The sequence below is a fragment of the Adiantum capillus-veneris genome, chromosome 27 (assembly GCF_014529385.1).
Source record: "Adiantum capillus-veneris isolate H3 chromosome 27, ASM1452938v2, whole genome shotgun sequence".
Lineage (NCBI taxonomy): Eukaryota > Viridiplantae > Streptophyta > Polypodiopsida > Polypodiales > Pteridaceae > Adiantum > Adiantum capillus-veneris.
In genome coordinates this window covers 85535060-85546798 of record NC_140957.1, presented here as the reverse complement: position 1 = coordinate 85546798, position 11739 = coordinate 85535060, and the positions used below count along the sequence as shown (strand labels likewise).

Sequence of the window (11739 nt, the reverse complement as noted above, 5' to 3'; positions counted from 1 at the left end):
CATCATGTCTACAATTAATCAAGCAATTCATCTTCTACACAACCGACTCAAATTCTAGTTTTATCATCTTGTAGTATTTCTAGTATTGATTAGGTCTTCCTAATCTCAAAAAATTAAAAATTCTTTCAAACCATGCTAAGTGCATAGGTGAAGGGTGAGTTTACTAAATGAAAAGACATGTTTAGGTGAAAAGTGAAAAGATCTTTTGTATCCATATAAATAGGTGTTTCTTTGCTTTTTCGTTTTTTCTTTAGCGTTTTCTTTTAAGTTCTCTTTAGCATTTTCCTCTCAGTCTCTCTCTCTCTCTCTCTCTCTCAATGTCGTATTCATCTTTCTTAGGTAATATTGTTGCAAATCTATGTGCTTCGTCATTGCATGTCGTTACGTGCTATAGATCAACGAATGGTTTTTTTTGTTTTTGAATGGAATCTTTGAAGTAGTCCATGCCAATTTTGGTTTGAGATTGATTAAGGGGTATCTAAGGAGATACCCTTCTGAATTGAATAGGAAAATGGGATGGAAATGTGGAACCAAATGAGTGATACAGACGTGGCAGGGTTGATTCGCGAAGTAGGAGACAAGTGTCAAAGAGAGAGAGAGAGAGAGAGAGAGAGAGATATTTTGTGTGATTTGTGTAGCGATGCACGGAGCACCTACAATGGGGAAGCCTCACCATGGTGGGCAAGGTGCGTAGAGAGAGGTAGACGAGATGGTGAGAGAGGTAGATGGCAACCCACGTGATTTTGTTCAGTTCTGCTCGCAGGTACGAGGTGGTTGATTTGGAGGTGAGCCTCCCTCTTTGTCTCCCTCGCGCTCAGCTGCAAGGCAGCTTGTGTGTTTGTCGCAGTTGTCTGCAATCTATCTCTCTCCCTTGCTCTCTCTCTCTCTCTCTCTCTCTCTCTCTCTCTCTCTCTTTTGTCGGCTTGAACGTCATGGTGGAGGGGGGCAAGACGACCTCTATTGGATAGGCCCTTTGCGCCATGTTGGAGGTGGACAAAAGAACCTGTCGTGAGTGCGGTTTGAGGGGGGGGGGGGGGCTTCAGTTAGCAGAAGGAAGAGCTTGGTAAGGGATGGTTTAGTACCAACGGATCCGTGTGCTAAGTTGTAGCCTTGTACAGAGGGAGCTATACATAGCTCTTCGGCTAGGATGAAGTCATTGAGCGAATTCTGTGTCATGATCTAGGTTGGAGAGGTAAGGCAAGACAGTGGAGGCGGGACAAGCTAGGATTGGAACACAGAGAACAGAAGAGAGTGGGCACGTGCAAAAAAAGGCACGATGCAAGTAGACTGCAATGACGAGGGAAGATAGAGCACTCGGGGCATCTGCGTGAGGAAGCGATGGCGATGCTAGTTGGAGCCGTGCAGGTAAGATGAACCCGTTACTTTTGCTTTCGAATTTTTAGATTCCCAAAGAATCTACATCACTAATTAATTAATTAGGATGAAAATGGATCAAATTTAGGTTTGCCAAAGTGTCTCGTTAAGGGGAATCAATAAAGATCCCTTGGCTTGGGGCTCCCGAGGGAAAGGTAAGGCCCAAAAACACAAAAAAAACTTCTTGCTTTCCATGCTTATTAAGGTCTCTTGGGATCGTTTCTTGCGACGTTAAAACTCTCTTCTTGATTTCCTTAAGTAGAAGGCAATTATGTCTAAAGAGATCCCTTGGACACGGAAAAGAAAAAATCTTCTTATAAAAAGCTAAGGAATTTTGGGGAGTATTTTGATAATTTTGCCTAAAAGTTATTGTAGGTCGACAATAGGTGCAATTTCTTTGGCTCTTTTTGTCCTGCATGAGTGAGTGAGTGAGAGAGAGAGAGAGAGAGAGAGAGAGAGAGAGATAGATTTTTGTGCCATTGGTTAAACATGATGGTGTGAACCCATCCTCGGTGGGTTTTCATTGTCATGTTGTGTTGATTGCAATGCAACAGCTGCAAGGATGATGCCCATCCAAGTGAAGGCAAGCGGCTACAAGTACGGATGCACAGGAAGCGACTGGGCGGCATGGCAAGGGGGCACTCTGTTGGGCAAGCAATTGGAAGACGACGAGAGCGAAGTTGGAGAGTCGGCAAGGTCGGGAAGGCCTGCAAGGGATGTCGAGCACTGCGAGCAGAGGATTGTTAAAGGAAGGGGGTCGCTACAAGAAGAGGGCAGGTTGCAAAATCTCTCTCTCTCGCTCTCTCTTTGTCGATTCTCAGCAGTGCAACATGCGACAGGGCGACGTAGTAGAGGCATTCTCTGGAGAGATACCCTGTCTCTCTCGCTTGTTCTCTCTTTGCGTGCAGTGAAGGAATAGTTTGTGCACGTTCAACCCCAGCAGGGCGTCTCCTCTTCTGTTGCTCATCTCCCCCAGTCGGACGACGAAAAGGGGGCGGGCCTGCTTTACTTTTTCTTTGGGAAAGGACTAGACAGAAAGGGAATTTTATTAGATTCCATCTAATAAAAGAAAGTCGAGCCAAATACCTATGGTATTTGCACGATTTCGTAAAATAAAGAATAAGTTAGAATCTTTTGACGTTCCTTGTGTTTCTGTTTCTTCTGTCACGAGTGGTAAGCACGCAACTCTCTGTTTGTTGGATGGACTCTCTCTCTCTCTCTCTCTTTAAACATAGGGGAGATTGCGCCTTTAGCAAGGCTTCTCTTTGGTAGAGGATTTTAGGAGGACAAATCGTCTCGCTTGCACTAGAGGCTACAATCACCTTCGGTTGCATCTTGAGGGTCACCTGTTGTTGCCGGTGCTCAACATCAAGCAAATCGTTGTGGCATAAGCCTCATTCATAGTATGCATACTTCCTTGGTGCACCGCCTTGGGCAGCGTACAACAGCTATAAGGAGAAAGAGGTCGGGTTTGGCATCATCCAAGGCAGTGTTTGATGTGTTGAGCAAGCAGGGTTTGGTGATGAGGAAGAGGCAAAAGGTGGGGTAAAGTGGGGAGAGAGAAGACTAATGGATTTTATTTAAGTTGGAGCCAGTAGTAGGTAGGTACGGCGTAGATACCATAGTAAGTGAATTAGGAGCACCTTTTAATCGTTTTGAAGCCATTAGGAATACCTTTTAATTTTGTATTTCTTGCATGGATAGACAATCGGTCTTCTAATACAAAGCTACGATACTTTGGGAATTTCAAAAATTTCAAGGGCATTTTGGGAATTTATGACAAAAGATTGGGAGTACTTTGAGAATTTTTGAAATTTGAGGGGTATTTCGGTAATTTGCCCTAAATTTTTTTTGTGTTCTACCAGGTGGAGAAGAGATCGAAAGAGGAGAGATTCTCTTTTCATTTGTTGTTCATTCCTGGCGGGCGATACCGCATAGTTGTGATGTGTGGAGGTATAGTTGTGATGCTTCCTTTTTCTATGAAATGTACAAGGGCTTTCAAAGCTTAGAAATTACATTTATGCTTTCATACAAAAATGTGCAAGAGTTTAATTTAAAAAAGCTTTTTACATCCATAGTGGGAGAGGAAACTTGTGCTCATGACATGCTCTCTATGGGTATCATCACACCACTAAGCATCATACATGTATATTAGAAAGGTAACAAATAGTAGGTACTAAACTTGGCGGAAAAATGCCAAATATGGGGGTCTATAAGGAGTGAAAGATTTAGGAAAGATGACTGTGAGAAAACCATTACACCAGTTAGTTTGGACCCCTTCTAGCCATGCATCTGGTGGAATCCTACATGTGAGATGAAATTGGCCTAAGTTGGAGCACCCTCTTACCACCAATGTCTGCGACCCCTCTAGCTCCACCTTTACTTGGCTTGGTTCGAAGCCTAGCATTCACAAATATGTTAGATATATATATATATATATACATGAATCATTTGCTTACTACAAATACTAGCTCTCCGTGTATAAATGTCTGGTGTAGCTTAAAATGAAGCTCTTGGTTATGGAATGTAATTTGTGGGTGTCACTAATCTTGGATAAATTCTCACAATAATTCCCACATTGTGACTTACCTCAACATCATGAGCTTGGAGGCAGGGGACCGTCGGGCGGGGGGGGGGGGGTCCCCTGCCCCCTATCGTACCTCGTTAGGTATGCGGTGCCTCTCGAGCAGAAGCTCATGATGTTATGCATTGTATGAAAAACGCTGAAAAAGACTCTGTTTTCCTACATTAGAAAATTCCTAAATCTTCTTGTGAATGTGTGTGTGTGTGTGTGTGTGTGTGTGTGTGTGTGTGAGAGAGAGAGAGAGAGAGAGAGAGAGAGAGAGAGAGAGAGAGAACTCTTTACCTGCAAGATTTGCATTCACTACATACTGTCTACCAGCATCCTTGCATTCTAGCTTTGGCATATTGAGCTTTGGTAAATAGTTGATACCATGTCTTTGTGTCAATCTTGCTCTAGCCATCAAAAGTGAGTACCCTTCCTAGTCACTCTTTTTGCTTTGTAGTGTAAAGCTTGTGCAAAAACCATCATCTGGAGTTGCCTTTAAATAAGGGAGTAGAAGAGATGGTGATGTGGTTGGATCCCAAGAAGAGTTGTAGATATTATCCTACTATTTTGCACACTTTATTCCCTACTAAAGTAGGATTGGATCCAAAGCCACTTAGTTCTACCCGATCTATGGCCACGTGGCTCCCCCCAAAAAGGAGATTTTGGGGGGAGCCACGTGGCCATTATACCATTGAGCATAATACGTTGACTCGGAACTTGAATATTTCTCTTGAAGAGGTTATTCTCAAATATATAAGATGTAATGTGTGTTAGGAAAATAGATAATGTCTAATAAGCCCAAATCTATCCTTGCGACACAATGTATGTGATGTAATGTATGTGTTAGGAAAATAGATATTGGTGAGTTGCATGTCCAAAATAAACCCAAATCTATCCTTGCGACACAATGCACGGGAATAAGGCATACAGAGTCGGAAGGAGAAAAGGTGATAAAAAAACTATTTGAACTGGGAGATTCAAGTGCCATGATAGCAAGCACTTGCAATCCACAATTATTGTGTACACTTGAGCTAACTGCAAAAAAACAACTGTTCAAATGGCTGCAAAACTCACAACTTGATTGAACAAACAATAAAGCATATAAATTTACAATTATAATTAACAATACTAATGACTTGATTGAGCAAATTATATAATTAAGCTTAAGAATCCATATAAACAATTTTGTCTTCTCAATAATTAAACTTTAGCTTAAACTAAAGTTGATACTTTTTTTTTCTTTTTTAAGCTGTAGTGTGGTGATTATATTAGCACCACCGTACCCCACCACATTCGAACCCTAACGTGCTCAAGATCACGCAGAAGTTGTATATGCTAACCATCTAGTCGCGCTCAGCTCGTTGTCCTCGTGGTGACGGACCTACTCCCTTCTGTGTTTCAATTGCCCCCACCCAGGCCTTGCCACGTAATGATGTTTTGTGTCTCTGTGCCTAGCAACGTGCGTCCCCAGCACTCCCACGTTCTGCCACCTGCACTGAGCCCCCCCTCCCTCTTCTTCGACTTTGTCTTTTCATAAGCCGTCACAACCCTTTGCCTTTCATTTTCATTTCCCAAATTGTATCTACTGAGATACTCACTTGGAAATTGTTGTGACCACCTGTTAGCACAACCCAAAAAAAAAAAAAAAACTATAGCTCCATGCTCACATTGAGTCATGTAGGACAATCATCAACCACAACCATTCACAGAGTACATAGTTAGGCATTTTTTAGAGAAGCCAACATCCTGTACATCATAATGACTAAAGCGGAGTAAGACTAGTGAGGATGCCACCGTCTTTGACCCCCTCACACATGGACGAAAATGCCCAAACCAACTAACAATACATTGATAAGAAACTAGGAGACAAAGGGTACCTGCATGACCATCTGCCCCAAATCCCACACCATCCAAATAGAAACTAGGAGACAAAGGATACCCGCATGACCATCTGCCCAAATCCCACACCATCCAAATAGGTCCGATCAGCAAACGACAAGAGGCTACATCCCAAGATTCTCCATCCGCACCAGCTTGTAGGCTACACGAGGTAGAGCATGCACGCTCCAAAACACTCCAGTAGCTCTTTTTTTTTTTAGCCCCCCCCTCCAACTCACAACATCGACTGTATAAGTTGTATTCATCAAGAAAATGTACAAGGTGACCTCAAGCTCGTTATGAGCCTTGAAGCAATACGGATTACATTTGATAAAACTGGGGTTCCTCAAAGAGGCTACCCACCGTCCCTCGCTACAATAGTTCGAACCATACAACATTGAGTTGATGCTCTCCTAACAATGGAATTAATCACTCCCTTGCTTTCTAGTACTATTCTAGAGAAGCTTGTAGTCGCCAGAGTCTTCTCAAACACCCTACGATTCTTGGTATTCCGTATTTTTTGAAAGGAAAAAAACCTGATGACTTGCTTGCAAATCAGGAGCGCTTGGCTTTCTGTCCTCGTCCCTCCAAGGAACATGTCACTCTTGAAAAACCCTATCCTAGATGTCCTTTGTACCACAAATTTTTCCTGCTAGGCCACTGATAGCCGGGCAATCTCTGAATAGGTAAGGAAGATCCTCACAAGCTATTTTGCATCTGCTACATTTATCCGGGCCAATCCCTCCGGCATGGATTTTCATACATGTCGGTAGTGCCCCCAATAACACCTTCCAAATAAAGCACTTCATTGCCAAGGGCCATTGAGAGGTCCAAATGTTCTTCACTACCATCCCCATCTTGCCTCCTTGCATTGTTTACTCCATAGCTTGTTGAGGGGAGAGAACCAATCAGCCGAGCCCATTAGAGGATAGATAGATGTCTTTGGTTTTCGACTTCCTACACATTTAATGTCCTTGGGCCACCGCGGAACTTTGATTGCCAGTAGATTTTTTGTCACACTCAATTTGAATTGAGAAGCTAGTTGATCAAAATCTTTCCATTTCCTGTTATTGCAGTCTCAGAAATGGGCCAGATGACTTAGGCCTTTGTTGTTCATCTTTCGGGCAGTGTGCCTCCAAAGGGGGTTCATAGACTTATTATTGGCTTTAATGAGCCAAGGGGACCAATGAGAGAGGGAGTTCTAGAAGTATCTGGTTAATTCTCCCCACTCTAGTGCCTCCATAGCTCTCTTGCACTTCCGAACTAGTTCCCACGCTATTCCCCTTAGTTTCAGGGTGGACCACGAAGTGGTGAACATCTTGTCGTGCAACTGCAGCCCCTTCCATTGGCCTCCTTGAGAGTAGAGTCTTGCCTTTCCAACCATGACCTTTACATGCTAGCTTAGGCCTGGTCTTGCTCAGAAATTGTCGTAAGAAATTTGGCACATTGAGCCTCTGCATGGGTAATTGGGTTGGTAATCCCCAATCCTCCTTGCAACTAAATCCTACTTGGCCCATTGCCAAGGCATCTCATCTTTGGTGTTGGCTTTCCACAAGAAGCGTTTCATAGGCTTCAAGAACTCCTTCCAATGGCACTTAGCAATCTTGAGAATCAGGCTAGTGAAGGCTATGCATGGGATCATAAACAAGTCAATCACTTTCACCTTGCTCTGAAATGGGAGCAACACGAACTCCCATCTTCGCACCTGGTCAAAATATGCTCAAGCTTCTTACCAATGCTCCAAAACCTAAGTCTAAAAATGTCAAGTTTAAATTTTGATATTTATCTCTCGACATATAGATCACAGGTAATTAGAGCTAAGAGTCTATATATCTATTTTCCATATACAAAGTAACCAAGTTCTTATGACCGTGGTCAAAGAGCATGCACTGTCAATGAAGAGCTAACATAGCAATAATTCCATTGGACCTTCACGCTGAAATAGTTATCAGTTGGAGCACGATATATGTATTCTTCATGAAAGGCACAATAGTTGAACCCTCGAGAAGGTGAAGCCAATTCTATTCAAGCAGGTAACTTTAGCCCACTCAACTACGATATGGTTTTTTTTTTTTTAGCAGCACGAGCATTCGTCCTTGCATGATATGATGAGCGTTCAAGATATAAGGAGCTAGCTTGATTGGTTGAGCATTCGTCCGTTGTGATCCGGGTCATAGATTCGAATACGACCAAGCGTAAAGCTTTGTAGTGTAAAGCTTGTGCAAAAACCATCAACTGGAGTTGCCTTTAAATAAGGGAGTAGAAGAGATGGTGATGTGGTTGGATCCCAAGAAGAGTTGTAGATATTATCCTACTATTTTGCACACTTTATTCCCTACTAAAGTAGGATTGGATGCAAAGCCACTTAGTTCTACCCTATCTATGTAGACATACAAAAAAATTTGATATGTAAAAAGGAGATTTTGAGGGGAGCCACGGCGTGGCCATTATACCATTGAGCGTAATACATTGACTCGGAACTTGAATTTTTTGCTTGAAGAGGTTATTCTCAAATATATAAGATGTAATGTGTGTGTTAGGAAAATAGATAATGTCCAAAATAAGCCCAAATCTATCCTTGCGACACAATGCGTGGGAATAAGGCATACAGAGTGGGAGCAGTAAAAGGTGATAAAAAAACTATTTGAACTGGGAGGTTCAAGTGCCATGATAGCAAGCACTTGCAATCCACAATTATTCTTCTAGTTGGAGTCAGTGCACACGCTCTGTTCTATTTGCATGTCGTCCTGAATGCACCTCGGGGTTGCATCAAAATGTGCAGCATACTCTCGCTTGCGTTGTCGTTGTCCTTCGTCTGCATTTTCCCTTGTGAGAAAGACCATGCCAGGAGAGACATACGCCTTCTACCATTGCGCATGGCTTTTAGCCTGCCTTCCACAAACGCTCCCGCCGCTTGCTTTTCTATCTATAACACCAACGTGCTCTGCAGTGCATACTTTTCGAGCAGACAAAGGATGCAGGCATGTACCCTGTAAAATAACGAGAGAGAGAGAGAGAGAGAGAGAGAGAGAGAGAGAGAGAGAGAGAGAGAGAGATGCAACACAAACAGGAGGCTTGGCATCGTCTACGTCGGCATAGGCGTTTCGTCCTTGATGGCGCGCATGATGGTCTTGTGAAGGGCGGACATAAGCCACAAAAGCTTCTGGTTGCATCCGAGCTTGCCCATCTAGAGCCTGCCGCACACTGTGTCAAGAGTTGCAATGCTGATGTCTGCACCAACGAGAGAAAGATCAGATGTGGATCCTCCTCCTCCTCCCTGAGCTCGTTTGCGGGCCTACTGGAGCTGTCTCTCTCTCTCTCTCTCTCTCTCTCTCTCTCTCTCTATCTCTCTCTCTCTATATCAAAAAAGATATTTCCTTCTATCTTCATCTCTTTCCTCCACGTGCTACCTCGCTGCTTTTTGCCTTCAAACCCACAGCAGGTATCCCTCCGGATTCCCTTTAAAACAAGTTCCAAAAAGATTGTAGGGACATATTTGAGCTAAGTAACTAGTGCAAAAAAGCAACTGTTCAAATGGCTGCAAAACTCACAACTTCATTGAACAAACAATAAAGCATAAGAACCCACAATTATAATTAACAATACTAATGTCGATCCAACTTGATTGAGCAAACGAATCCACAACCATATAAACAATTTTGTCTTCTCAAGTAGGTGCCCGAAACAACTTTTTTACAAACCATTAGGGGGTTTTTTGTGGTGGGGGGGGGGGGGGGGGGGGGGGGGGGGGGGGGGGGGAAAGGAAAAGGGAAGGGCGGAAAAAAAAGAGAAAGGAGAAAGGGGGGTAGGGGTAGGGGGGAATATGTCTCTACTGTATTCGGTCTATCTACTTTGATTAATAGGAATCTTTAAAAGATTCCCTCATCCTCCTCCCTTTGCGAAGCATGAACGCCATGGCATGCAGGGTGTTCCCATGCTCGTCATCATGCCCATGTGACAGAACAAAACCTCCTCAAGGCTCCACCTCCATCGACGTGTCTCCGTCTCCTTCCTATTGTGCATTGCTTGCCTCTTGCTTCAGACTCACCTGTAGCACAGTGCTTTACACCCATCTTTGGCACCGTTTCCGTGCCTGCTGTCCTCCATGCCTGCCTAATTTGTCTCCTCATACTTGCCCCCCTCGTCCATCTCGAGCAACATATTCTCATGTGCAGACGCAGTTGAGCTCACCGATGCATGGCGGAGAGCTCCCAGCTCCCAACTACATCATGAGAGAGAAAAGGACCTATTGCTATCGAGCAGATGAACAAAACTCTCTCTCTCTCTCTCTTTGTCTCTCTCTACACTATGCTGTCTGCACCCGATAATCTCCAGTCCTAGCATGTCCTCCCATCTACCACTCCAACTGCCAACTGCCAGCAACGCAACCTCCTAGCATTCATGTGCCTTGGCTAGACTGCACGACATAGAAAACAGTCTTCCAAGGAGGCCCAATGAAGCACATAGCTAGAAAGAAACAATGCAAGCCTCGACCGCCTCTCTTTTCTCTCCTCTGCTATACAGACTGAGGGCAGGCACCATGGCCCTCTCGTGCAGAGCAATGATAGAGAAGAGAAATGGGAGATTGTGACCCTACAGGGCCTCCCATGTAGCATCGAAATTCACATCCCAAAGAAAAAAACCTCTATCTCCCTAGCTTGTCTTGCTCTCCCATCGTACCTGCAACTCGCCTCACCCATTGGTTCTGCTTTGCTGTGAAAAGACAATCTATAGACTGCTCATTGAACTTCAAGTGCGAAAAGAAATTTTGCTCGTGCTATGCTGCAGCAACGAGTGAAAAATACTCAGAGCTCACTCCTTTGCTCTGCTCTATTGCGCAAATCTCTCTCTCTCTCTCTCTCTCTCTCTCTCTCTCTCTCTCTCTCTCTCTCTCTCCCCCCCCCCCTTCACGTGTACGACCTCCTTCAAGTCCACTTGCCCTACCTTGCCATGTTATGTTGCCAGTCAAACTGTAGGCGGCTTCACCTCCCACAGGCAAGTAAGGTAATGCACTGCACGTCTCCCCTCTCCCTTTCTCTTTCTCTCTCTCTCCCGCCACGTGCCATGTGCGCCTGTTTTCTCCTCAAAGCTCTCAAAAGCATCTCAATAGATTCTACTTAATCAACCCGAAAGCAAACTTGGCCGGGCCTACTAGATCCATCATTAATATATAACAATCACTTTAGTAACTAAACTGAAAAATTAAACTTTAGATTAAACTAAAGTTAGTACTTTTTTTTTCTTTTCTTTTCTAAGCTGTAGTCACTCCAATACGAGTGAGTGGTGATTATATTAGCACCACCATACCCCACGACACTCGAACCCTAACGTGCTCAAGATCATGCAGAAGTTGTATATGTTAACCATCTCGCCGCGCTTAGCTTGTTGTCCTCGCGGTGACGGACCTACTTAAGAAAAAACAAATTCCTTCTCCGTTTCAATTGCCCCACCCCGGCCTTGTCATGTAACGATTGTTTGTGTCTCTGTGCCTATCAACACGCGTCCCCGGCACTCCCACGTTCTGCCACCTGCACTATGCCCCCCTCCCTCTTCTTCAACTTTGTCTTTTCATAAGCCGTCACAACCCTTTGCCTTTCATTTTCATTTCCCAAAGGGTATCTACTGAGATACTCACTTGAAACTTGTTGTGACCATATGTTAGCACAACCCCCCAAAAAAAAAAAAACCTATAGCTCCATGCTCACATTGAGTCATGGAGGACAACCATCAACCACAACCATTCAGAGAGTCCATATCTAGGCATTTTATAGAGAAGCCAGAATCCTGTACATCATAATGATTAAAGCAGAGCAAGACTAGTGAGGATGCCACCGTCTTTGACCCCCTCACACATGGACAAAAATACCCAAACCAACTAACAATGCATAGATAAGAAACTAGGAGACGAAGGGTACTTG

At 43.9% G+C, this 11739-nt stretch overlaps 1 protein-coding gene across 4 annotated transcripts; it reads left to right on the top strand.

Annotated features, from left to right (window-relative positions):
* The first annotated feature begins 851 nt into the window (after nucleotides 1-851).
* LOC147422310 (uncharacterized) lies at nucleotides 852-9235 on the top strand. Of its 4 annotated transcripts, none has more exons than XM_086503503.1 (3): nucleotides 852-2151; nucleotides 3240-3327; nucleotides 8892-9235. In XM_086503503.1, the coding sequence occupies exons 1-2, from the start codon at nucleotides 1937-1939 to the stop codon at nucleotides 3310-3312; spliced, it is 288 nt and encodes a 95-aa protein (XP_086359629.1). In that variant the 5' UTR covers nucleotides 852-1936; the 3' UTR covers nucleotides 3313-3327; nucleotides 8892-9235. The 4 variants fall into 4 exon arrangements, 2 of the variants coding, with proteins under 2 accessions (XP_086359629.1, XP_086359628.1); XR_015186833.1 differs by lacking the exon at nucleotides 852-2151 and adding an exon at nucleotides 2411-2914 and having other exon boundaries at nucleotides 8892-8905; XM_086503502.1 differs by lacking the exon at nucleotides 8892-9235 and having other exon boundaries at nucleotides 1035-2151; nucleotides 3240-3555.
* The last annotated feature ends 2504 nt before the right edge of the window (nucleotides 9236-11739 follow it).